Source organism: Pezoporus wallicus, unplaced genomic scaffold (assembly GCF_028554395.1).
Source record: "Pezoporus wallicus isolate ANWC-B61680 ecotype Strahan unplaced genomic scaffold, APGP_CSIRO_Pwel_v1 contig_2871, whole genome shotgun sequence".
NCBI classification, from domain to species: Eukaryota; Metazoa; Chordata; class Aves; order Psittaciformes; family Psittacidae; genus Pezoporus; species Pezoporus wallicus.
Window position 1 is genome coordinate 1349264 of NW_026640775.1, and position 27554 is coordinate 1376817.

General features: G+C 50.6%; 1 protein-coding gene across 8 annotated transcripts; it reads right to left on the bottom strand.

Moving 5' to 3' along the window:
- Positions 1-9066: 9066 nt before the first annotated feature.
- On the bottom strand, positions 9067-27089 carry TOM1 (target of myb1 membrane trafficking protein). Of its 8 annotated transcripts, none has more exons than XM_057420524.1 (16): positions 26931-27089; positions 21834-21918; positions 20541-20619; positions 20266-20415; positions 20019-20153; positions 19622-19768; positions 18510-18626; positions 17928-18061; positions 17237-17270; positions 16554-16662; positions 15468-15588; positions 13021-13096; positions 12496-12561; positions 10904-10963; positions 10551-10587; positions 9067-10447 (listed from the first exon to the last, which is right to left on the bottom strand). In XM_057420524.1, exons 2-16 carry the CDS (start codon positions 21869-21871, stop codon positions 10299-10301), a joined length of 1452 nt encoding a protein of 483 aa, XP_057276507.1. In that variant the 5' UTR covers positions 21872-21918; positions 26931-27089; the 3' UTR covers positions 9067-10298. The 8 variants fall into 8 exon arrangements, with proteins under 8 accessions (XP_057276507.1, XP_057276502.1, XP_057276503.1 ...); XM_057420519.1 differs by lacking the exon at positions 26931-27089 and adding an exon at positions 24640-24828 and having other exon boundaries at positions 21743-21918; XM_057420520.1 differs by lacking the exon at positions 26931-27089 and adding an exon at positions 24640-24827 and having other exon boundaries at positions 12496-12558; positions 21743-21918.
- Positions 27090-27554: the final 465 nt, after the last annotated feature.

A 27554-nucleotide genomic window follows, 5' to 3' on the forward strand; every position in this document is an offset into this window, starting at 1 on the left:
CACTGCCCCAGGACATGGAGCCAATTTACCCAGTTCTGGATCTTGTTGGGGCTTCACCTTCTCCTGGGCTGCTCACAAGAAATGAGGTCCCCATGGAGCTCACCTCTGCTATAAGCTTTTCCATAGAGGTAGGCAAGCAAGCTGTGCTCCATAACTGATTTATGCTGCCTCATCTCAGCTGATCAGGGTCACTTGGGATGGAGCAGCTGTGAGATGGGACCCAGCTCTCCTAAAAGGCCCAAATGCCCTGCAGCAAGATGGAAGGAGAACTGAAAGTGGGGTGTCATCATCTTTGCAGTTGCTGGCTTGGGGCGTTTCTGGTTCCATCCAGTGCTTTGCAGAGAGGACTTGTATTGCTTCTGCTGTGCTGTTGCTGCATGCCATGGGGAAGGTTAATGACACTGAGTGTGCCAACGTGCAGGCAGAGATTTGTGAGGACCCATCTCCTCCATGAAGAGAACCTGGGAAGCTGGTACCAGAGGGTGATACACGGGGAAGGAGGTGTGTGCTTTTAGTGGAAGGAGCACACTGGCTCTGGGAGCAGCTCACTCCATGGAAAGCAGAGGCCAGCCCGCACCCAGGTCACTAGGGGATTCTGCTGGAATCTCATCCAAGCGTCAGACCTGTGGTCTCCACCGTACCTGCCAGAAGTCCTGTCACCTCCTACTCTTGCAGTGGAGCTGTGGCTGTGTGGTGCCAGAAGTATTCACTGTGAGGGTGATGTGCCTGGGCATTTTCCTGGGGTATTTCTAGCAAAACTGAATGAAGTAGCCTCAGGTGGGATATTTGTCACTGTTCCTGCTGAGCTTTAAAGCCTCTGTCTGCACTACCAGAACTTTATCAAGAAATGGTGTAAATCAATGGTTAACAACAACAGAAAGTTACTGAGGAGTCCGTTGGGATAGGAAAGTGGGGATTTTCTCCTCTTTATACAGTTAACAAACAGCCTGTTCTGCCAATAGATCTATGGTTAAGCAGGCAGTAACGAAGTGCAAAGTCAGCTCTCTTGAGGCTGCCTGGAAAGCACTGACTGTTCCATGCTGGGGTCCAGCAGGCAGCTCCCTCAGCTCCTTCCTTTGGGAATGCACCACCCGGTGAAACCAGCCTTAACCAGCAGGCTGGGAGGGGTTAATGCTGGTCTCGGACCATGACACAGCAAAACTCAGCTGCCCGGGTTGCACATGGAAAGCTGACTCAGTAACCGGGAATTGCTGTGTAATTGCAGGGAAGGGAAAAAAAAAAGAAGTTGCGATAACCGCTTTAATAACTTGCTGAAGAAGGGAATCAGTGCTGGAGTTTCCAGGGATACTCTGTGGGTTAATTCATGTTTACCAAAGGGAGATTGCCCGGCCCTGGCAGAACTGACTGTGCTCACTGTGGTCAGCATCAAACAATCCACGCCTGGATCAAGGGTAGAGGTAGAAAAAGGAAGGTCAGGAGCGCAGTGCGGTGGCAGACCTAACAGGAAGGGTCCTCCAGCCCAGCACTGCTGGTGCCATGGCTGTGCTGGGCAAACCCCATACACGGGAACCTGGAGACAGCGTGGTGGGAGACGGAGGTGCAGGGAGATTTCTCGGGCATAAACAAGCCACCTTGACAAAAATAGGAGACACAGGTTACAATACGTGTTTCTATGGATGTATGGATATATGTGTGCTGCAGCACATGGGAGATTTACATTAGACATCAGGAAGAAGTTCTTCCTTGTGAGGGTGGTGAGGCACTGGCACAGGTTGCCCTGAGAAGCTGTGGCTGCCCAATCCCTGGCAGTGTTCAAGGCCAGGTTGGACAGGGGTTGGAGCAACCTGATCTGGTGGAAGGTGTCCCTGCCCTTGGCAGGGGGGTGGAAATGAGTGAGCTTTAAGGTCCCTTCCAACCCAAACCTGTCTGGGATTCTACAAGTGTCTCCAGCACATAGCTATGAGCGAAGAGAGCGCTGTGGTCTGGCTGGGAACAGAACAGGGAGGAGGAGGGAGAACAGAGTGAACACCCCACAAGGCATGTGCCTGCTTTGTGATCAGACCCAGGTCCAGCAGTGACCTACAAGTGTGCAGCAGGTCTGCAGGTTACGGGTACATTGAGCTGAAATTCCGGGGTAGGGTGCATAGAGCTCACCACACTCCTTGGAGCCTTGGTGGTGGCAGGGATCAATCGGTGCCCTGCTGAGAATTGGCTTTGGGAGCAAAAGGGAGGTGTGGAAGGGAGCAGGGCAGAGTTAGTGAATAAAAGCCTCATTTGTGCAAATGTTTCAGCCTGTGCCTCTTCCTCTGTGTCAGTGTCAAAGTCCTGACTGCGAGACAGGACGGACTGTGAAAACTTGGGTTTGAAAATCACATGTATGCAGTAAGGAGGACTTTGTACCACAGCTCACAGGGAAGGGGAAGAGATGGAGCTGGACACCAAGGTTTGCAAAGGGAGTGAGAAGCCAAAACCCCCCTTCAAGGCTCCCAAACCACCCCTGCGTGCTTCCCTGCCCTGCGGGTATGGAGCCACTCTCCTCCTCCTCCTGCATGGGGCTGTTTCTGGAGATTTCTCCCATTGTCCCAAGAAGCGGGACCGGATCCAAGAGCAGCAGCTGCAACCTCAGTGCGCAGGAAACCGCCCCTTAATAAACAGCCTCATGTGGACCTTGCTCTGCCGTGACTCAGCAAAACAGCCCCCGACACAGCACAGAACCTTTACTCAGCACTTCGGGCAGCCCGCGCTGACCCTGACTCAGCAGTACACCCACGCTGGGGAAGGGGTGAGTCAGCGTTAGTGGGGTCTGGGGGTTCACGCAAGAGTGAGGATGCTATGCAGGACGTGCAGCATCACCACCAGCAGCAAAACGCTGCTAGCCCCCTGTAGCTGCACCCGGCAGGCTGGGAAAGGGTGGGAAAGGCTGAGAAGGGTGGTGGGAAAGGCTAGGAAAGCTGTACTCTTCACTGACATGGGGACACGGAGGGAGCTGTGGTTATGTGCCCTGGAACCAGGACAGTCACTCCTCCATAGAGGGAATAAAGTGAAGGGAACGCTGCTCTCTGAGTGCTGGATGGGCACCTGGCTTTGCCTGTCATATTCCAAATCCAGATGATAAGAGGGTGCGGGAATGAGTTTATTTTAGAGGCTGGCATGCATAGAGTGCCGAATTTAAGTGGTTTACCCAAGGCCACACAGGGTGTCTGTGGCACAGCCTGTGACCCTCCCTTCTCCCTCCCTCTGTCATTGCCAAAGATAGCTCCTGGCAGGCGAGACTGTATATACACCACTGCCACCCCCGCCGCTGCTGTTCTGAAAGGGTGACGGCTACATGCTACCAAGAAAACCTAAGCAAAGACAGGTGAGCAAGGGCAGGTGTTTCTTCATTTAGGGGCAGAGTGGGCTCAGTGTTGGAGAGCTCCGTGCAGCACAGTGACTGCAGCCACTAGTGCAAAAGAGCAAGAACATCCTCCCCCCCCCCTTTTGGGGAAGGCTTTCCCTGGTATCCTGGGCACTGAGGAGCCAGGGCTGTCAGCAATGTGTGGCACAGACCCCCTTCCCCTGCACACTGCCTAGCACAGTGGGACATTGATGCCATGGCTGTGGCTCTTAAGTTAAATAATCACAGATGGTTTGGGTAGGAAGGGACCTTCAAGCTCATCCAGGGGGTTCCAACCCCCTGCCACAGGCAGGGACACCTTCCACTAGAGCAGGTTGCTCCAAGCCCCGTCCAACCTGGCCCTGAACACTGCCAGGGATGGGGCAGCCACAGCTTCTCTGGGCAACCTGTGCCAGTGCCTCACCACTGATGTCTCATAAGGAAGAATTTCTTCCTAATATCTAATCTAAATCTCCCCTCTGCCAGGTTAAAACCATTCCCCCTTGTCCTATCCCTACCTGCCCCTGTAAAAAGTCTCTCTCCAGATTTCTTGTAGGCCCTGCTTAGATATGGAGAGATTGCTAAGATATCTCCCTGGAGCCTTCTCTTCTCCAGGTTGAACAAGCCCAGCTCTCTCAGCCTGTCTCCAGAGCAGAGCTGCTCCAGCCCTTGGAGCATCCTCATGGCCTCCTCTGCACTCACTAATAATCACTAACAAGAGCGTCTGGGCAACATGGGATTGGAATTAAAGCCTTCATCTGCCTGCTGGGAGCAGTCTGACAGAGGTGAGAGGGACTGAAGGTGCTTGGCATGGGGTGAGCATCCCCTTATCTCTGCTGGTGGCTGATGGTGGGAATTGCTGCACTGAAGGCAGCAGGGAGGGCAGAGGCACTGCAGGCAGGGGATTACCCACACCCTGTGGACTGAAATCATGCAAAGGAGCTCAGAGAAACTGGCATCTCCTCCCTCTGAGGCTGTTCTGGTATTTAAGGCCTGTTTTGTTTTTTTTTTCTGGTCAAGGAGCTAAAAATACCGCTGAAGTGCCTCACAGCAGCTTTTATAAACACAGATTTTCCTGCCTCTTAGTGCCGCTGAGCCTCCCCTAAAGCCACAGGAAAGCTGTGTCCTTGCCTCACCCCACCCTCAAATATACCTAGTGCCTGATCCATGATTTGTTGCCAGGATTGTCCAGGATAGCACAGTGCCCAGAGATGGGAACATGCAGCTTCTCTGTGCTGGGTGGGTTTACTGATCCCAAGCCCTTCTCCCTGGTTCTGTCCTTGCCAGGGCTCATAAAACACTCCTGTATCCCCCAGCCAGGGGCTCTCAGCAAAGACCTTGGTCCAGCCCTGCAGAAACAGGGCTGGAGGCAGCACAGAATCAACTTCTGCTCCTATGGAATGATCCTGTCCCCCCTCACCCATCTCCATCCCTCTGACTGCTGGTGACCCCATTGGGATGGGGAAGCGAATCTGCCCACTCATGCAGTGCAAACCCTCTGCAGTTCCTATACACCCTCGCACACATGGGATGTTGCAAAGACAACGACAGATCGGGAAGGGGAAGCTTTTGATTCCGAGCACGTGTCTTTGAGTCTCCATCACTGACACAAAGCAACAGGGACACTTGTTCGCACAACACGTGGCAGAGCTGCCGTGTGGGGTGGTGTGGGTGCCCTAAAAGTGAGAGGAAAGCAGCTAACAAAAGAGGAATCTCCTCAGAGCTAGCAACCACCTTGGCATCACCCTGGTACAAAAAGTCACTTCTGCCTGCATGGTGTGGAAATGTCTTCAGAAGGAACAATACAAAACCCAGACTGGCTGTCAACAACTCCTGGTTGTGACCACTGGCCACCTCCATTTCCTCGCTTCCAAGCACTGGGGTATCCACTTTTCCTGTCATGTGTTTGCACGTTTTCCTATCCTTCCTTTTTTTTTGTTTCTTTCCTCTCATCTTGTGCTTCCATTTGCTTATGCCCCCACAAGGGTAAATATGAGTTACCTACAGGAATGGTTTCCTTCCTCCATAACCCCTCTCTCTGCTGCTCACTGGGTCCCCACCATACATCCCTTCACAGCATCTCTATCTGCCCTAAGCAGGACCGCTAACAGTGATCTGAAAGGAAGTGGAAGTGGCTTTAATCTCATTTAGTGAAGGAAGGGAGAATTTTATTACCCATATTAAGCTCTGAGGGAGTTTTGACATGGCAGAGCAACATAAAAGTCCTGTGGGATGGAGAAAAGCCCTCCCAGACACTTCTGTGCTGATTTGTGAGATGATGCTGTGGAAAATCAGGAGGTATTTTTGTTAACTGCTCTTTAAAGCAAATAAGATCATGTACTATTTGGAGGCTGGTAGTAGGGAAAAGAGAAACTTGCATATTTTTGCCTCTAAGAACGCTGGTGTGCCAAAAACCACAGAACCCAAACATCATGGAAATTCACATTAACTTTCAGCATATATTTGATCTTTAGAGACTTGGAGCAACTCTGACCCAGTCCACAGAAGTTACGCTTTCCTTCAGCTTACATAGAAGCAGCTATTCTGGGTTATGCAAAAGAGTTGCTCGGGTCGGGATCCTGTTCCCAGCGTGGTTATTAATGGATGTTTGGAGGCAGCGAGAGCACTCCTTCCCCTGCGGCTCCTGTGCAGTCCCAATGCATGAATCCATGCTCTGGAGCGGTCGCTGTGTGAGCCCACACTGCACTGGGATAATGGTCTCAGCATAACACTTGGAATAAGGAAAAGCTTTGTTTTGTTTTGTTTTGCTTTGTTTCCAGTGGTTGCACAGCCTGCTGAGCGGGTCATTGCGATGCCAGGGGCTGTCCGCTGCAGTGTGGCTGGCGCTGAGTGTGTGAGGGACCACAGCCATCTGGTGGTCAGAAGCCAGCACGCAGCGTTTGTTCTTAGAACAGCAAGATTTGAAAACGCTTCATAAAGGGAAAAGTGTTTAAAGGAGTTGTTTATAGTGGTGTCATCTTATATTTTCGCAGTCATAAAGCAGCTTTTGCCAGTGCCAAACCCCTGGCCTCGGCTTACAATAATCCCTTGCAGAGCTGGCAGGTTGGTTGTTTTTCTCTCAAGTTCCTCCTCAAAAGAAACCTTGCAATATGATCCAAGCTATCACCAGTATAACCTATAACAAGTGTGCCAGTACTAATTTGGGCATGGAAAGATTCCATGCCCTCGTCCCCATTTTTCATGTTTTCAGGTACATCATCCTTGTAGGACAAATCTCTGCCTGGGAGTCCCGTAGGCTGGCTGCGTGGTGGGGAGGGCATGGGCTCGCTTGGAGGGGCATGGGTTTTCACCCGCTCGTCGTCTCTTAAACTGACCCCACTTGGCAGCCGCCAAAACCACTTCCCACATGTTCTCCCATGACAGAAATAGCGGTGAGCCCATTCCCCTGTGTTCAGGTCTTCCTCAGATACCGTCCCCTCTCAGCTTTGCCAGCTCCTTTGCTGCCTGTTTGGGGAGGAAGGAAACAAGGTGAGGATGGAGAAAGGGTCCTCACCCTGAGAGGGGCTCAGGACACCCCGGGGGGGTGGGGGGTGGCAGGGCGGAGCAAGGAGGAGCTTTATCCCCAGAGCCATCCATTGGGGATGGATTTGTTTGACTTTCAGAGGCAGCCACAGGCAATGCACAGAGGGAGGTGGAGACACTGAGAACTTGAAGTGCTATCTGAGGCATGAACTGGTGTTTGAAACATGTTTGAAGCCAGAAGCCCTCCCTTCCCAGCAGAGCCAGGTAGCCCAAGTCCAGGCACTGACAAGAAGGTTTGGGTGTCAGAGACTTTGCTTCAGAAGCCATTCTGGCCCCACAGTTGCAAACCCCTCCAGCCTGGGCACCATCATGCCTCTGCTCTTGCTGCTTCTCTTGCGGGAGGTCCAGGAGGGAAAAGCATTTGGCCCCTTTGCCTTTCCTTCTTTGTTGAGACTGGAAAGAGGGAAGCTTCAGAGGAAGCTCGTGTCTCAGCCCACCGTCCCATCTCACCGGAGGGACCAGCCCTGGGGGGATGCTGTGCTGCCTGTAGCTCAGGGGTCCTCACGGTCACCTGATTTCAAGTGTCCTCCTGCAGGCCACATTCCCAGCACAGAGCCTTTGGTGCAAGCCCTGCGTGCTCTGGCTGGGGCAGGGGGGGTCCTGTTCTCCAGGGAGCTGAGTTCTGCCCTGGGCTTGCTGCAGGGGAGGCAGCGGAGGCCAGAGCCAGCGCTGTGTGTGCAAATCCAGCCTCTCCAGGTTTCACATCAGCATCTGCTGGGACAGGGATCCTTTGGAGGTTAAAAACAAAGAGGATATTTCAGGAGGCTGTGAGCATGGTAAAAATGGACTTGTGATGGAGGTCTGCATTTACCCGTGCTTGCTGCATGAAACCCTCATAGAATCATAGAATGGTTTGGGTTGGAAAGGACCGTAAGATCATTTAGTTCCAATCCCCCTGCCATGGGCAGGGACAGCTCATACAGCTGGTAAGGCAGGAAGTTGTGGCTCTTAGGCTGTGCTGCTTAGAGAGAAAGTGCTTTGCATGCTGTATTCCATCTAAGCCCTTCTTAGGTGAGGAACATGGGGTGCTGTGGTGCAATGACGTCCTGCTGCAGAACTGGCTGTGGGAGTAGCTCAGAGATGAAGCCACGACTGTTCAGCTTCAGGTAACCTCCAGCAGAGGCCTCTGCTGGGGCAGGACAGGCTTTAAGCTCATTAGGCTGGGCTTTTCCCTCACCACCACCTCCAGAAGACAGCACACAGACATATAACAAAGGGTTATATTAAACACACAATACCACCTGGTTCAGAAAGGAGGAAGGATCTCCCCTGGTTCCTCATGGAGGCATTGGGAATGCAATAGAATTGGAAATGGTGATTCATTTTTCCAGAGGACAAACTGTCCAAGGACAGTATGTGCTGTCCAGCTGGGAAGGCTGAAGTCACAAAGCCCTTTCCCTCCCCACAACTGCTTACAAAGGAGGAAACCCAGCACCATGCTCTTTCCAGTGCTGCTGCCACCAGCTGCAGACCAGCTTTGCTAACAGCTCTTATCCTCAGGCATCTGTCAGCCTGAGCTTGGTGCAGCTGAGTACAGGCCTAGGGGAGAGGGAGGTGCTGATGTTTGAACAGAGAAGCTGTGGCTGCCCCATCCCTGGCAGTGCTCAAGGCCAGGTTGGATGGGGCTTGGAGCAACCTGCTCTAGTGGAAGGTGTCCCTGCGCATGGCAGGGGGTTGGAACTGGATGAGCTTTAAGGTCCCTTCCAACCCAAACCATTCTATGCTTCTGTGATAATTTCCTTCCTACAAGGCTAGGGTTCAGATGGCACTTTCAAGCTGTCCAACCTCCTTTTAAGAATCCTTCCCCCAGCTGGACATGGAGGGATGGCATGGGGACAACTGAGGACACCCTGTGGATACCACAAAGCCCTTTCATAGCAACTGTATTTCTTGCATGTCTTGAAGTGACTTACGGGCTGCAGGGTGGGTATTTGGATCTGGTCACAAGGCAGAAAGGAGAGGAGGTAGGTTGCCCTCTTGCTATTTTGAGATGGGCTGTAGTCACTACCCCAAGTGAGCACCTGCCTTGTCTCGCAGCACCCTTGGGCCCCACACCATGCCTCATCTCAGCACCACAGTGCCCTGGCCTTCTCATGGAGAGCAAATGTGGGTGCATGGTTGCACCCCTCCTCTCCCACACCAGGGCCTCCTGTCCCCATCCCCAGCACTGAGAGCGCACACAGATCTTCAAGGAAGGCTCAAGACTTTGCTCCTTTAATGTGCAATAAAAAAGGCAACCCTCCTGAGCTTGACAAGAAACCCCACAAGCAGGAGCCCTGCGCCTGGCATCCTCCTCCCTGGCTGCCTTTATCATGGGGCAGCATGTGTGGGTTACTCAGAAAGGTTCTCCTCCCCATGAGCAAAGGAGCTCCTGGCTGCTGCAGGGCTGCTTTGCTGGCATGAGATGACTGATGTCTCACTTCACCTCTGTGCCCACCAGCTGAACAAGCGATCCCAGCAACGACATGGTGTAACAGTGTCGATGGAAGGGCCTCCTGCTTTAGGGAGCAGCACACACAGCTACCCTAAGGGAGTCTATGGCAGTGGCCAGATCAGAGGCTCAGTGAGACCCCCACACCATAGCATGATGTGGTGGAAGGCATCAGTGAATGTGAGACAGGGAGGTGGGATCTCACTGGGGAAAGAGGGGAGAAGAGTATAATAATGGGAGAATTAAATTAACTGCAAAGAGTTTGCTGAAGGCACATCCTACCCCGTAGCAGACAGCCCCTTCAGACAGCAGACAGCCTGGGGTACCGCTCACAGCTCAAGCCTTGTATGCAGCGAGGGCTTTGGTAACTGGCTGTCATGCAACAGAAACATTCGAGCTGTGGGCAGGATTATGAATAAAATAATGGAGAGGAGGAGGAGAGGAAGAGAAGGGGTTGTGAGTGAGAAGGTGTTGCATACCACAAGTACTTGTGCAAGAGAGACTAGAGTGACAGGGCCCCTCTAACATTAGTGTTCCTCCTCTGCCACCTGTAATGCTTTGCATCCCCATGCTTTCCTGTTCTAACACTGTCAGGCAGGAGGGTGGGGGGACGGGGTGAGGAAAGAGGCAGGCAGGAATGATTTCAGCCTCTCCTGCTTCTTGGGCAAGAGCTCTATCTACCCCCCGGAGAGGAGGATGAGCAGCTTCTTCAGCTTTGCCCACACTGTACCAAAAGAAAAGCCCACTGAACTCCCACACTTTCTAGCAGCTTTGAAAACCCCCTTCACAAGTATATTGTGTGACATCCCTAAACACAATAAAGATTATCTGAAATCTTAAAGCAGCTTAAAAATAAAAACAACTCAAAGGGAAAACAGGAAGAGGGTGGAGGAAGGGGACAGAATCCTTCCCCTGCTGGCCCCTGGTCAGAGGCAAGCGAAACAGCACACACAGCCTCTTGCTCCACAGCACACCAGTCCATAGCATTCACAAGGCGAACATAGCATCATCTTTCTTTGCTTGCTTCCGATGATGGCTGGCAGCAGGAGGGGAGACGGGTGTCCCTGCTGAGGAGCTGGACAAGGTGGGCAGCCGGTCTGCAACTTTTGCTCGCTCTTCCAGGAACTTGTCAAACTCTGGGCAAGAGAAGAGCAGAGCATTAGAAAGGAGGGAGGTTTGTGGAAGAACCAAGGTGCTGCCAGGAATAGCTGGAGAAAGGGGTTGGCTTGTAAGTCTTACCTTCACTGGTGACACCTTTTGCATCCTCTGACTCTCCCTAGGGAAGGAGGAGAAGGGCATGGTTAGAAGCAAGGTAAACAAAGGCGTCTGCATGGAGAGAGACAAGACAGTGATCCCCCTACTTCTGCAGTACAGACATGTTAGAGTGGCCTTGAGCCTCGTTCACTAGCTATGCCTCCCAGAAGGCTAACTATACTGGTGTGGTACCCCAAACCCTATGTCCCTGGCCTTTCCTCCCCTGCTCCCTCTGAGCTGATTCAGCAGTGCCAGTGCTGTTGTACAGTGCCTAAAATCCAGCCCTGCAGACAACTCTGGCAAGACTGTTGGCTCCAGGGCAGCAGCCCCTCACTTACCACATCAGTGGAGAGCCACTTTTCTATGTCTTCCATGAAGTTGGCTTGGGGAACCGGCACCTGGGACAGAAGGAAAAAGAGCTATGAGGCCAAGAAAAGAGGGGGTGTTCCAGGAAACCAACCCTGCAAAAAGAAAGCCCAACCCAAAAGCTAACCTCCTTCCACTATTCAGTCTGCTGAGGCCCTTCCCATTCCAGCCAAAGCCACTGCAAAGCTCTCCCAGCTACCAATGCCACCGCTCACCTGCTTCCTCTGCCTCATCCACACCCAAACACAGCTTTCAGAATACATGCCAGTAAAAGCATCTGGGGTTTGGTGGTTGGCTCTGGGGTATTAGAACTGGACCAGGCCTCCCATTTTGGTGAGGACCCATTAGGTAGAAGTCAGCTGCTTGTGTTAGGCAACCAGAGAACAAGAGGTGTGCTTTTTCCCACACCTCTTCCCTTCCACAAACCAGTGACAGGGTGGTATCAAAGTCTGCGAAGCTGAAGATACTGGATGTGCCAGGTCTGGCACACAGTAAGGGGGGAAGACATCTGCCAAGAAGTGATTCCCATGGAGCACAGCAAAGAGACACCTTCCCAGTGGACAGAGACAACCTTGGAAAAAATCAGGTCTGATTCCAAACCCCAGATCCTTTTTCCAGCCACAAGCTCCCGAACAAAACTTGAGCAAGGAGCAGCCCTTGATAGAGGCTTCACAAGCAGAAGCGTGAGAGAGTGTTTGTGGGTAGTTATTTATTAGTGTCCCAGTATGTATAGCTCCCTTAATCTCAGGGGAACAGCAAGACCAAGAAAAAGAGCAATGCCTTCTTACCAAGGACAGGCAGTTTTCCCCAAACCAGGGAGCAGATAATTACCACAGCTGGCAGATGGATGAATGGGGATAGAGGGGGATGTGGGAGATTAGGGAAGTATCGAATCAAACTGGCTTTTTCTACCCAGAAAGGAAGTCTTTGGGGTAGAAGTACATTCACGACAACTGGACAGCATGTGTGGAAACTTCCTAAAGCAGACATCAGTTTGGGCAGTGCCCATTTCAGGAAGGCAGGCTAACAAGTTTCAGAACTGGGAGTGTGTCACATAATTGCAGGAATTCCTGCTGCCGAAAGACCGAATTCAACAGCCTGAAGGCTCTAACAATTTAGAGGAGGAGGCCTTGAACAGGGTAAAAGCCAGAATGTTTTCCTCCAAATGGGGCAGCTCATGCTGAGCAGGAGAGGATGCAAGGGGAATGAATGGCAGCATGATGCCACCAGCTTCCTCAGGATGCCACCAGCTACTGCCTCTGCCCCAGACACCCACCTCAAAACAGGCCATCCTCTTAACTCAGAGTGGCACATGCTCTCTTGGCCTCAGAGCTCCTATGCTTTTTTCTTACAGTCATGTTTCCTTGAGGAAGGACTGAAACTCTGCCTGCTTCCTTCCCAACCCTGGTCTCCTTTATTGGCCCAGACCAGGGTTGCTCCATTTCAGTATGCAGCCTCTGCTGATGTTTGCTGTGCATCCTCATGTGCTGTGCCAGTGCCACTTCTAGTTGAGCAGCCCCAGCTTCCTTCCTTCTTCCTCCCTGCTGGCACTCCATGATCTCACCATTCCTTGCCGCATCATCCACTTAGTCAGCTGGGCTCCATCACTAGAGGCACCAGACTCCCCCTGCTTGAGAGACAGTCTGCACTGAAAGCTGCTATTGCAGAAGGTGAGGGAGAGGGAAGGCAGTGGGTTTAGGGTAGGGGAAAGAACGCACTAGTGCTGGTGGCCTACTTCTCTGTTTGCAGAGAGAAGGCAACTGGACTTGGAAACCTGCTGAAGTGGGGTAAAACATACATTTCCAGGTGGAAATTTCCCTGCAGACATAAGGAGGCCATCCTGTTACTGGCTAAGTCAACCCCAGACTTTCCATAGTTCTCCACCTCTGGGGTTTAAAGAATGAGGCATATAGCCCAGGTAGGAAATGCAGGTTGGTATAGACTGGGAGTCAGTTCTAGTATCAGTCAGTATAACATCAGCCAAGTTAACACTTGAAATTTTCCAAACAGACAGCACATGTATTGCATTGGTGAGCAAGCAGAATACTTTTATTTCCAGGAGTGCACTAAAAGCTCTGTGGCCACTTACCGTTCCTGTGTTCTGCTGCCGGGCATCCAGGGCACCAGCGAGTCCTTTGGAGGCTTGGGGATCTTCGTACTTTACCCTGAAAGCATGAAGTTAGATAACACACAGGCTGATAAGATTCCTGAGAGTGAAGAGCAGGAACTCCTAAACATATATTCTGTGCTTCTGACTGCACAACCTTTCATCTCTCATCATTCTGCTCCCAAGAGCTTCTAGAAAGGTGTGTAAAACCCCTACCAGAGTCGTAGCCCATCACAAAACAGACTAAGCTACTCACTGTAATATCACATTGGGATACCACAGGACAGCCCTGGCACATGACAGGAGGACGACAAGGCAACATATGAAAACAACCATCCAACAGACTAAACCACAGACTTACAGAGCTAGGTGCATCAGTCATGACACTCATCTTCTCTGGGGTTGACTACAGGAGAGAGATAACTAACACAGACTGACCAGAATATTACAGCTACTTTAGAAAGGATTAGAGCAACAAGCCCCTACATACTTGCCTACCTTCACAGACACAAACACAGTTCAAAAACATTTCTTTAAACTGATACTACTCAAGAACTCACTGGTCTATGCTACCTACATAGGAGGTGAGACTGGGTGATCAGAAGAGCCTCGTGTTGCTCCAGTCTCCAAATGCACTGTTACAGCAACCCTCTTCCACACACAGGCATAATCTCCCTCATCCCATTTCTATGTCCCCTCTAGGCTCCATCACACATGCTAACGCCACACGTCACCATTTGATCCAAGCAGAGTGGAGAAACAGTCTGTCCATGCTGGAAGAATGAAGCTTCTCCCAGAAACTCTCTGCAAGTCTCCTCTGTAGCTGCTCCCAGGACCCTTTCTGCAGATCCAGCAGACCATCAAGTGGAGCTGTTTCTGTTGGGAGCCAGGGGCTTGGGCCACCGGCACTCAAACTTCTCAAAGAAGTGCTCATCAGTGAAGGGGCCACTGTGGACAATGGCATCAAGGATGAAGTACAACGCTGCTATCATGCCACTGATGAGGAAGAATGGCAGGAAAGGCTTGAGGTGCTTCAAGCACTGCTTTGCTGAGACACACATGAAGCATAGGGTGGGTCAGGAACAAACCCCAGCAGCCCTGCCTGTGTCTTCTGCCAGCACGTCCCGTTTGGGAACAGCAGGGCAATGGGTCTGTTCAGATGCACTGAGCAGAGGCTGGGGAGTGAAATGTGAAGCCTGAGCCAGTCAGAGTAGAGGCTACCTGGCAGGAGTGCAAGTGCAAGCAGATGGAGGGCAGTGAGGAATAAATAGAAGATGTCTTGTTACTTGTGCAGAGATCATAAGCCTCAGTCTGTTAAGGATTGCGCCACATCAGAGGATATGATTCCAGCCATGTCCAGATCTCCCCCAGGCTCTAGCACTGAGTTCATACTAGTGGCTCAGATTTCAGGCCCAGACTGGGTGCTGTTGTGACCACTGATTTTGTCCTAGACTTCCTCTGTCCTCAGGCAGCACACCCCACATTAAAAGTGGTGGGGAAACCCATGGGCAAAACACACGAAGATGTGTGTCAGACAGGAGCTTCCCCATCACTTTTACCAGAAACAGTCTGAGGAAGGGGAATGAAAAGAGACATCCTTAAGAGACCTTAACTTGCTACTGTGCAGCTGCAGAACAAGGCATTCCTGTGGACAGAGATCAGGAGCACAGGTCTTTGGGAGCTGGGGACAGCTGTGTACCTGTGGGCTTTACTGCTTGGAAACTGAAAGAGAGCAGTGGATGAGTGACAGGCAAAACAGCACAAGATCAACCTCAGACTCTCAAGCCAAAGAGACCAGACAGCACAACTCTTGTTGGCTCCTCCCAGAACAAGGATTCAGGAATCCACTCTTTGCAGCAGAGACCTCTTCAGTCATGAATCTTCAGTTCAAGAATACTATGGAGACCCAGATCTGAGTGCTTTACACCAGGTCTAAAACACGTTATAGAGGAAGAAACGTCAGTCCCGCTTACCAACAGGGAAGCTGAGGCACAGAGCAGTGCCCTGCCTTGCAAGCCACAACTGGCTGCATACTTCCTGCACTCCAGTTCCATATTCTGTCCATTAGGCTGCACTGATATTCAGCAATTCCCAAATTCAACATCAGCCCAGTCAGAGCACATGAGTTCAGAGACAGACAAGAAAACTCAGCCAGTCCCACTCTACACCTTCATCACCAGACACTGAGTCTCCCTAGCATATGTCTCCACACACAGAGAACCATTTACATTCTCTGTGTGCCCTGGAAAAGGGGAGATGATCAGCATGCAGAAGGACTGGGAAGACAGAGGTCACCTACAAACCCTGTGCATCAGAAGAATGCATTTCTATTGCATCCTGCTGTCTCTCAGGAGCTGGGCCACAGCCCCAGTTGCCTGAGCGCCCTTTGCCAGAAGGCAGGACAGGACCAAGCGGGCTGCTACACTCACTCTCTGCGCTGCTCAGCCAGCGAGCTGCCACGGGTCAGGGCAAACATGTCAAACTCTTCTTCCAGCTTGCCAGAGGTGTCGAGGGAGTGCAGCCCTGCGCTTACGCTGCTTGAGCCCAGGTCTGTGGGAGAGAGAGCAGGGTGAGCAGGCAGCACAGAGCACTGAACAGGGGCCTGTGGGCTTGGAGGGTACTGGGTGGAAAGCAAGCATCAGAACTGGCTACACCGCTTTAGGCCCACTCTTCTGTATGCATATGTGTAGTGTTGTAACAGAAGCAGTTTCTCCGCCTGCTGAGCAGATATTTTTAGCTTAATCTGAGGCAGCAGCAGCAATTTTCTGCACTGATGCTGAAGGCCAGATATTCCTGACCATTTAAGACAACTCAGAGGGAACTGCTCCATAACCTGTGGAAGAGAATAACCTGTGCTTCTGGGCAAGCATCTTTGAGACAGGTGAGTGGATTTTCATGACTCAGGCATCATCTGAAAAACCCTGACTTCAAAAATATCTCAACTGGCTTTGTAGAAAGTCTTGCCAATTTTCTGTAGCTGCAGCCAAAGCTTTACTGAATGTGTTCATAGCTAGCAAGAGCTTCAGGCAGCGCTATGTAGGCTGCTGGTATGTCTTGAAGAACCCTCAGGATTTCTCAGGCTTTCTAAGCAAACAGCCTGTCACATCCTGGGTTCTGAGCCCAAGATGCTCATGGCTGCCTTTCCCGCACAACTTAGCTGCTTTTCTTCTCCAAGACCTCAGTGGTCAGCCTGACACCACACAGCAAGAGAGGCAACCGCACTGTGGCTTGGCACTGCAGAGGGAGCAACTTTCTCCCCTACTCTCCTTGGAAGGCCCAATGCTTAGCCACAGCCTAACACTGCGTCATGACCTGCACAGCATCAGGTGGATGCTGAGACATATGCTTATGTGCCTTGGGGCATATACAAGTTTCTTCACAAGTTTATTAGTTGACAATATACCCTGTTTCTCTAGGTTATTTTGTGAATGTGGCTAAATAATCTGGGGAGGTGATTCAAGAGCATGAAAGGATCCCCGCAGGAGGACTAGGGGGAAAACTGCATGGTAACTTACTCATTCCAGCCAGCTGAGAAGAGAGGTTGTTGGTGACTTCAGGCTGCCTCACTGCAGAAGGAGTACTGGGTCCCAGGTCAATCAAGCTGTTCTCTGCCTCATTTGGTGCCTTTGGAGGGGAAAAAAAAAGCAAGATGACGGAGTGTTTCTGAAGTTTGGACACCCTGACTCTTCAGTCCTAGCTCATTGACACTACAGAAAGAAGCCATTCTCTACCCATCAGAAGATACCAGTTGTGAAGCCTCTCCTTGTGAAAAGGGGAACAATGATCAGAGAGAATGGGCTAGGAATAGTGTCCCAGGGCATAGTAGGCCATGGTAGCCAGCCTCCTAGCTCTGCTGGATTCCAGAAAGTGGGGTAGATGATTGCTGATTCAAAGGACAGGACAATGCTCAGAGGACAAAGGGAGGTTCATATGGGAATTGGTCTTCTCAATGTTCAACGCCAGAAAATCATAACTGCTGCTGATCTGCTCATGCTCTTCAGGTGAGAGGAAGGCTCCCAGTGTTAGGGAGGGAGAGGCCTGAAGTGGGAATGGGAGCGTCCTGCACACCAGCATGGCCTGGTACAGCTGGGCTGGGAGAGAACAAAGCCAGACTGAACTTTTCTCCAATTCAGCAGGACACTGCCCGACCTGCAAGATGCAAACTGAGCTGCACAGAGGAGCAGTTGCTCCAAGTTACCTTTACTGGCTGTCCTGTCCGGAGGCGCTCGAACCTGCAAGAAAGATGACAGGATGTATTTCAGTAGCATCTGCTTATTCACCCCCAACCAAAGAGATTTCTCATAAAGCCTTGGCACAGCCTGCCCTTTCCTACATACTAGGAAAGGGAGACCATGGCTTAGGGCCCAATTCTTCCCCAAAACCAAAGATACCATAACAAGTTCCTCAGAGTTGGTATCTCCTGAGAGAAGGTGTGAAGAAACTTCTGTGATCCTCCAGAGCTACTTTTAACCAAAATGGCTGAAACCCAGCTCTCCATCCAGACTAACTTCTCCAGACTTCACCCTAGCTTAACAGATGGGTTTGATGAAATGGAAATAAAAAGCAAGGAGTGCTGATCCTCACCTGGAAAAGTCCTGTCTGTCCCTGTCTGCCTCAGAGCTAGAAACCCAGCTCTTTCCATGCAGTTCCTTCCTTCTTCTGGGTTATGCTACAAGGACATCTTTATATTCCACCTTCCAACTTACACAGCAGTTTTGAAGGGATAGGAATAAATCAGCAATAACTGGCTTTGTTCTCAAAGATGGATGATACAGGCTGATACATCTTGAGTATTACACTCATGGGCTGATGAAAAAGGTGGGATAGAAGGCCATCAAAGGGGAGTAAACTCTTGTGGAAGATCAAAGCAGAGAAAGGAAGAGAGGTACCTTTCATGGCGTAGAAACATGTTGTTGAGGTTGTCATTGATGAGGAGCAGCTCCTCAGTGAGTTGTTCATGGAGGACACGGGGAATCAGCTCCAGAACACGCAGCTGCATGGCTCTGCATGTCCGATTCAGCTCCTGCTCACAGCAAGGGGAAGTTACCACAAAGGTCAAGCTAAGGCTGAACACTCACAGGTTTGGAAGTCTGACTGGGACAGAGCCCAGAAGCTACTGGGGTCTATCAGCAAGTATTGATAGGCAACAGGTACGGGTGTGAGATGTAAACTGAGTTTAAGCTTTACAGACCATAACTGTATGCCTCTTGTGTAACACTTTGCCCAGAAACAAAGGCCCTTAGGAACTATAAATCCCCATATGAGATGATTCTAGCCTCAATAGTGTGACTTCCCTTGGCTGTTAAAACTCCACCTTCCCCATTTCTCCCTTATCCCATCATTGCCTGATAAGACCCACACTAAACTCTCCAGTTATTCCCTATGCCTACCATGTGTCATGCCTCAGTCCATCCAGTCATTGCTAAATCAAGCTGCATGTGCCAGCCCTCCACCCTGCCAGTGTTCCTTACTTGCAGCAGCTCCAGGTCAGAAGGCTCAGCTTGGGTGGGCACCAGCTCAGTCAACATCTCTGACATGACCTTCATGTTCCCATTCACCACCTCCAGCTCACTGCGCAGCTTCCCAACCTGCAAAAGGGAGGGCAAATGACAGCTCTGCCTCAGAAGACAAGGAAGATAGCTAAGGAAGCTCTGAATGGCAGTGCACCACTTATATGCATGTGTTCACAGAGCCGAGCAGCCACTGGAGAGCTCTCTTGTTACTATTAAGTTTAGTTCTCAGGAGCTCCTGGCAGAGGGAAGCTCCATTACTTACCATCAAGTTCATTTGCTGGTTACAGATGTCAAGCCCTCACCTGAGATCTCTGGGCACTAGCCTAACCTTGATCTTTAATAACCATCACAGGCTGCTGTTATGATTCAGATTTCTCCCCAGCTAGCACCTCCTGTGTGGCAGGCACTCAAATAATTTCATTTCCAAAGCAGCGTAAAAGGTGAAAGGGAGAAAGGTATTCCCATTCAGAAGGCAAGCCTTGGCCAAGTGTACAGTTGAAGCTTTATCCCTCTGGTTTCACAAGCTACTAATGAGTGTCTTGAGAATGGTTTCTACCCTCTGTTCTGCAGTGTACCAACAGCTGGAGGTTTGAAGTCATATGAAGTCAGGGTGAGGAAGAAGAAAAGAGGATGGGAAACAAGTGAGAAAGCCCTGGCCTTTGGAAACCACATAGGCAGATAGGGTTCATTCATACTAAGTCAGCAGTGAGGCAAGATACAGATTATAAGGAGGCATCTACTGAACAAGCTTTTGCTATACAGCACTACAAAGACCTCACTCAAAACCTCTGTGTCTCAATTCCTCACTTCCCTGTAGCCAGATCTTCCCTCTACCTGCCAGCAACCCTATCTTAGGAAAATGTAACTACTCAGTGTTTGTGGCATCCCAGCTCATCACTGTGGCCACAACAGAGCTCTGGGGAACTCTCAAGAGACTATGCTTTAGAGGAATGGCTCCTTGAGGACAGAGGCTGAGGAAGGACCAAGACAGCAGTCCCAGAACAGTGTTTATGAAACAGCCCCCAGATGCAGGGAGGGTCAACAACACCACTGGGGATCGTCCAGCTCACCTGCTCTGGCGTGGGTGTGATGGGCGCATCACTGGATGTGCTTCTCCCGGCGGGCAGGGTGACAGGATGGAGGATGGACTCTATCTGCTGAGGGGAGTTGACCACAGGGGAGTTCTGTCCGGACTGGGAGTCAGAGCTATACACAGTCTACACACAGAGGTGGGAAAAGTCACAGGGAGATTTTAGACACTCACAGCTGATAGGACAGTGGAATTAGCAGAGAAATGTTGATGGCAACTCCCCATCTGCTTTCAAAAGGTCTTTCAACAAAGAGGCTGTCCTGAAGCTTCTCACTCCCCAAAAGCCCTCTAAATGCAAGTTATAGTTCCTGAAGTCCCCCTCATAGCTCCAGAATAACAGCTGCCCTACACCCTTCTCTTCAGCAATGTTCCCATACCCTCTGTGGTGTGTGGATGGGTGACAGCATGTCCAGATCAGTCATGGGGAACTCCAGGCCTTTCCGTCTCAGGTCTTCATACACAGCAACGACACCAGTCAAGTCCGGTGAGCTGCGGAAGGCATCTGCCCAGGACTAGGGAGAAGGAGACATTACAGCCCAATATGATTTATGGGAGTCTTCTGTAAAATCACCTAAAGACAAACACTGTCTGAACTGGCACAGATACTCATGCTTCTTGTCTCACCTGGATGAGGGTCAGCACCTTGTCATGCACTATGGCAGGTGGATTGTTCTTCGGCAGGATTGTTCTTACCAGGACACCTTCCACAAAGTCCTGGCTGGACACAAGGACATGGAAGCGATGGCCACAGTTTTTGACGCATGTCTCCAGGACCTTCAAAAGCAATGAAGCATTAACTATAGACTTCTCTATATGTATGCTTGTTTGCCTTGGTTTTAGGCACCTGTGTCTTTTCCAGCAGCATACCAGAGAGCTGAGAAAGAGTCCTGACCACTCACCGTCAAAGCCAGCATAACTTCATGGAAGTTCTTATTCCCTACAATTCTCTTCTTAATGGCTCGGAAGGCATCTTTGGGCCTGAAGGAGAAATCAAAGAAAGATCGTCAGAAGGCTGAGACCCACCTACAGAGAGGCAAAGCAAAACAGCCACTGGCTCTGGATGACCCATACTCAGGAGGTGACCTTCCCCACCATGTTTTCAGGACAGCCTGAAGCAATGGCTGGCAAAGCAGCTTCTGCCCGTGGTTCTGCAAGAGGGGGGTCCTGCTAATGAGTGCTCTTACTGAAATTGGAGGCCTCTGTGCTGATGTCTGCAACAACTCAGGGTGTTGAGGAGGCCAGGAGTGTATTGGCCTGCGGGGCAGCATGGTTGCTATGGATGGGCACCAGCAGGCCAATGGGACAGCCGTGATGCCAAGACAGTACAGCTGTTTTATCAGGTACTCAAAACTGAAATACCAAGTGGTCACAGCCTGGGACTGAGAACTGTGGACAGATTGAGGTGCATTTGCACTGTGACAATAGCATGGAAAAGGATTGAGCGGAGATGTTTGGCTTTGTTTTCATACAACTGTGAAGATGAAAACTGGGCTTGCTAACTAGCAAGGAAATTTGCTAGTTTCCTCTTGGACAAGGGTGAACCCTACATTTTTTATTCCACATAGCACCTTCCTTTTTCAATGCTGCTCTTTACATCTCCACTGTGACAAGGAGCAGCCCCCCTTGAATTCACTGGCAAATCCAGAGCTAACGAGTCCGGCAGATTTCTGAATATCTTTCCATAGGGAAAGGGGGACAAGGCCTCCCCCACACACTTTGCATATGTCTGAGTGACTGTACATGGAAGTACCTGAGAAGTGAACCTCAGCAGGACTTGCACACTCAGAAGACTGAATAGCAGCCTGAGATTTTCCTCTCTCCTCAGTCACCAGCCTGCAGATTTTTACATTCCCACAGGAAAGAAAGAGAGGGGTATGAAGGAGGAATAAACTGAAGTGGAAGAATTGCACATATGCCTTTGGAAGATGCGAGGCAGCCTGGGTTGAACTGAGGTTTTCCTGGGGACCCTGATGGACTGTTTGAATGGCTCCCAGCTCTCACAAAGATAATGGGAAAGTATCTGCTGTGACAGCTTTGCTGTCTCTCAGGGTCTCCCAGGAGAATCTTGTCTAAGGGACTATTGGGAAAGCTAGCTTATTACCTCCACCAGTGAATGCTGCCACTGCAGTCTAGGGATGCAATGCTACAGGATGTGCTGGGACCTGCTGCTGGATGTGCACCAGCTCCCTTACCCTTCTTCAGTCTCGTTAATGATGTCGCAGATCTCCATGTTGAGAGCCCAGTCCTCGCTCCGCAGGGACCCATCGGTAGCTCTCTCTGGAAAACAGAAACCAAGACAGAGCAAGGCTGAGAGCAGCCCTGGCACTCACAGGCTGCTCTTCACCTGTCGGAACACCCCAGAGCACAGCCTCCCTCTCCCCGGCTTCCATCACAAGAGGCAAGGAGGTGAATGCAGCTGCAAAGTCCGGGTCACTAAGTGCTCCCCACTAGGTGTCACCACCGCAAAGCCCATCCAGGCCCGCGTTGGCAAGGGTGGCTGCTCAACTTAGCCCATGCCACTCGTGCTACCCACACACAAACACACACTGCGTGATCTCTGGTGTCCCACACGTGAAGGGAAGGGGCTCAGCATGGCTTCAGCTCCACAACTGGAGAAAAGAGGGCTTGTTTTGTTGCTGCAGGGCCAGAAACTGTGAGTTTAGTCGGCTTACACTGACACAGATCTAATGCCAATGGCACCACTCTTGCTTCGCACCAAATTAGGGAGACAAAAGAAATCAACCCCCTTATTTGTACATGGGCCCTACAAAACCAAGCAAGCAAACATAAACAGCCAAAGCAGGGCTCTCTCTTGTTTCACATTTACACCTCTCCCCTGAACTTCTGGCCCCTGAGGATTATGGACACAAGTGGACTGCAGGCTGATGTTGGAGCAATACTGTTTCAGCTTTGATTGTGTCCCCTTTAATTAGGAATTCCTCAGTCAGTCCTGATGTTATTCAAGGCAGAGATTTGGGAAATGAGCAGCTATTACTGAGAGCACCAGCGTCTCCACCCTGCAATCAGGATGCCTCGGCCCCAGCCGCATTGACTGACTGATGCCTTCAGGGGCATCGCCAGAGGCTGGGGGAAAGAGAACCGCCAGTGGGGGAGGCAGGGCCCAGGCACTCTCCAGACCACTGGAAAACACAGACATGCAGCAGATGGCAAACAGAGGATAAGAACCGTCCTTCACAGCTCTCCCATCCTACAAAATGCCTGACCTAGCACTGGGGCAAGAGAATTAGAACTAGCCAGACCGGTTTAGCACCTACCAGGTGCTCTTCCAAAGCGCTCAGACTCAACAAGGTACTTAGAGAAGTGCCTGCATTTCCAAAACTGCTCTCCCTGCAAAACCTGGAGCTGGCCCTGGCTGCTGTGAGTCTTCCACCCCTTTGGAGAGGCCCTTCCTCTGCAGAGCTGCCTTTTTCTGCTTTTGACCAGGTAGCTAATGATCCCTTTGTGGGGTTGAAATGAAATGCCCATTCACACAGTAATGGGATAGGATCAAAACACAGGAAGAGGAAGATTTTTTTAATTCCTGCCTGGGTAAGCACACCCATCATGTTTGGGAATGTCCTGCTTTTAAGGGTCAGGCAGAGAGCTATTCACATCACTGTGCAATGCAGCCTCTTACACACGTGTCCCTCCAACAGATTACACATCACAGAGTAAAGTTACCTATCTGTCCCTTATCACAATCCAACCGCCAGCTTTTCCGTTGGCTGCAGAATGTATTGACTACACTGAGATTACATTGTGGCCACAGCCAGATGCAAGAGGGCAAACAAGGGAAGTAGAGCGGCAGAATGTTCTTGAGGCTCTTTCACCTTTCTCAAGGTCTGGCTACTACTGTGATATCCTGAAGGCCTCTGGATTCAGCTGACCTTTTCTCACTTTGAGTGTTAATTTTATATAGGAATCCTGGCCTCTTGCAGAGCCAAGCTTCCTCAGTGAGGCATAGGAGGTACCATCACATTGGGTGATGTGGTGGAGAATATATCCAGGGCAGTGGGCTATAGGGGAGCGTATTTGAAGGAGGCCTACAAGGATGCCAGAGAGGGACTTACTATCAGGGATTGTAGTGATAGGACAAGGGGTAAAGGGTTTAAACTTAAACAGGGGAAGTTCAGGTTAGATATGAGGAAGAAGTTCTTTACTGTGAGGGTGGTGAGGCACTGGAAGGGGTTGCCCAGGGAAGTTGTGAATGCTCCATCCCTGGCAGTGTTCAAGGCCAGGTTGGACAGAGCCTTGGGTGGCATGGTTTAATGTGAGAGGTCCCTGCCCACGGCAGGGGGGTGGAACTAGATGATCTCAAGGTCCTTTCCAACCCAAACTATTCTATGTTTCTATTCTATGCCTAGAATAATGAATGTGTGAAGTTGTTGCAACGCATGGGGTTAAATATTTTCTGTCAGGGCTCCTTTGGGATCAGGACTCGATACAGTAGCAGAGCTTCAGGTTTCCTCCTGCTCTGGGACACCACATGGCCAGGGGAGGCTGATGCAGGTCAGGCTGGTCTGATGGATTTGTGATGATCACAAAGCCACCCTTCACTCGTGCTCTCCTCTGGCATCCCTTGACCATGAAACACGTTGGTTTGAACCCCAGCCTAGCCAGAGGTTTCTCTGTGCTGCCTCTGGCAGTGAAGCAAATCAATCACACAGGGAATGCTCTACTGAAAGAAAGTCCACATTCACTCTTCTCACCCCGAACTAAAACACTGCATGTTAAAGGAAAAAAAACACAATGCAGGAACGGGCGTGAGCCTGCTGGGAAGCTCTGAGCTACAGGACAAACCAAGGATGAAACAAAACTGCCTTTAACCATCAAGTCCTTGCTGTTCCAAGTCTCCCCAACCCTCCTTGTGCTCATTTTCACCATATACAAACATGAACTGAGTCTGCAAACACCCTTCCCTCATTCCCTGTGTTTGGTGGCACTCTGTAACCTGCTCCCCACTATCCCCCCCCAACCCCCCTTGTCCTCTAAACATACCAGTCCTGCCGAGGTCAGACCACAGGTTTGCTTTTCAGGCAGGAATGCAAATAAACTGTGCATGCTCTTCACCTGGTGGCCACTTAGGGGAAAACGGGGCTTCCTCAGAGGTGACATACACTGCCCTGCTGTTACCCTACAGCGCTGTGCTCATCCTGTTACCGTCATCCCTGCTCACACGCTGGTCAATTAGGAACTGCAGGAAAGCAGCAAACCTGCACAGCAGAGACTCAAAAATACAAGCTAGAATAGCAGTATTAGGGCACATGGAAAGCAGGAGCATGTTTCAAGGACCATGAGGCATTTTCAAGGACAAAGTGCTTGAATTTACCCCGTACAGATTAAGACCTGGCCTAGCTAGCCTTGGGAGAGCTGGAGCTAATGCCCCTTAAATCCTCCTTGCTTGTTTGCTGTCCAAGCCTACTAAGATATGTTGGCGTTTTCTCTGAAATCCTGAACTTCAGCCTTTTACTAAGGCCTGCAGAAGGAAGCAAACAAAGTCTATTCATTGATCACATGAAGGATCGGATCAGGGCGGCTGGCCCCATTTCATCAGCCGTAATTAGCACATGAACTCTCTGCCCCTCATGAAATCTGAGCCTGGAATGGCTGGGGACAGCAGCAAGGCCCTAAAAACAGTGAGCACAGGAGGCAGGGCACGGCTGCCCGCCCAGTGCTTTGCCTTGTGGGGCTCATCAGGCAGCCTCTACTTATGTGCGCAAACGAGAAGTCCCCGGGGAGGAGGTTATCAGAGAGCTTATGAATGCCATCTCCCTCCAAGCCTGAAACCAAGTGGCTGTTGAATGTACAGGAGGCCCTTCCTGGGGCCACTTCAAAGCCACATTGTTTTGGCAGCCAGTGCGGCTCTCCGGGTGTGACAGCACTGGGGTTTGTCTGATTCCAGCCTGCTGCCTCACAAATTGCTCGGATTGACCCAGGACCGCTGGGGACTGTGGTACGGGTTGAACCAGAGCATCAGCTCTTTCCCTGCCTGGCATTTGATGTGCTCCTGCTGACTGTAACTGGGTTATAAAACTAGAGGCGGAATCATAAGATAAGAACTCTGAGCTGGGCACAACTGACACAGCAGCAGGGCTGTACATTGCTTCGTGCTGAGTGAATTTCACAGCTTTGCTTCTTCTTGAGTTTATTGTCTCTGCCCTTGTGGCAAGAGAGAGCTTGCTGTGGGACTGGCAATCCCACCCAGCCGTGCCTGCAGCAGCACACCAGCGCTACAGTCAATAGCCTGGAGAAGTACAGGAGCTGGGAACAGAAGATCCTGTTCCCTTTGCTCCCCATCACAGATCTGAAGCATGCGTAACCAGCCAGGCGCATTCAGAAGCCTCTGAAGTGCTCTGCCACAGCTTATCAGAGACTGCCTTTCCCTCCTTCACATCAAGCCCTTAACCAGTGTTCCCTACAGTGCTCTGTCTCACTGCCTTTCCACTCCTCAGCAAAGCACCAAGCGTCTTCTCATCCATTTCAGGTGTTTGAGGGCACAAGCATTTTATTGCACGAGACAGTATAGGTTCAGCACAAAGCAACACAACAGCCCTTTCTCCCAACCTTCATTCAGTTCATACTCTCCGTGGCCCAAATCAGCATCCTGTACAAAGAAGTCTCCTTCCTAAGCCTTGTGCTTTTGCTTCCCTTGAGGAAACTTCAGCACCAGCTCAGTCAGGACTCCAACACTTAGCTGTCTTGCTCCTCCAAAGATAGAGGTGACAACGCGCTTTCTAGAGAGAACAGAGATACAGCTCCAGACCTAATTAGAGGATGGTGATGGACACAGACTTGTGCTGCTGACATAGTGCTGTGGGTATTTGGGTCTCTGAACTTCTCCTGCTCCTTTCCTGTGACTCAGCTGATACTCTTTGAGTATCAAAACAACCCTTCAGTTGCTGCCTTTGCCCCTTATCCTCCTGACAAAGTGGTCACAGCAGACAAGGCAGTACCCTTTTGAGAAGCAGTACCCTGCAGGGACCCAGCTGGCTGTAATGAGAGCAGAGTGTTACTGACAACAATTGCTGCCCACCAGCTCCCAAGGTCCCAACTCACAGAGGGGTGCAAGGACACCTGCAAACTGGGATCCAAATGGCTACTGGGATTTTTCTGGCATATTGTGCTGTATGTATCCCTCTTCCTCACCCGTGACCCTCTCTTACCTGCTCCCTCTCTACAGACTCGACTTTTCCTGGTTCTCATGCTTAAAGCAATACCCAAGCATAAAAAAATCCTCTTCATCTCTGTGCTTACACCGTTACTTCTCTCTCTTGCTTACCCTCGCTCACTGAAATAACCTGTCTCTGTCCCTTTTGGTATTGCTGTAATTGCTAGTTATTCCAGACTTCCAGGGTCAGGAGAGAGCATTGGTGGTTTCCTCTCCATTCTCTCACTCAGAGCACCACCTTGAAATTAGACTTTCCATTCTGAAGTTTCTTTTGGCTCCTGCATGGAGATGGAGTAGATTTCCCTTTGGAGAAGGGGGGGCAGGGGTGTGTGTGTGAATCCAAACAATGATGCTTCAGCACTCTTTGGAAAACTTCCCACTGGCCAGAAGTACTGTGTTTAAAAAAACCCACATACACAAAAACAAATACCAAAAATTCTCCAAACAAACAAGTCTGTATTCATCTTACTTGGGAAGAGACATCACAGTCCAAAACCAGGACAGAGGCAGCTTTTGTGACTAAATCTCAGTACTGAGTGTAAGAAGTTAGAAAACCTACTCTGCAACTGACTCATTCTGTGACTGATCACTGAGATTACCTGAGCATCAGTTTCCTTGTCAGCAAAATAAATGGGACTTACTAGATTAACACTGATGAAGGAATTCGAGAACATCGGTGCAGTGTGCCACAGAGGATTGCATTTTTTGTTCCTCAGCCTTCACCTAAAGCTATTTTAGACTTCAT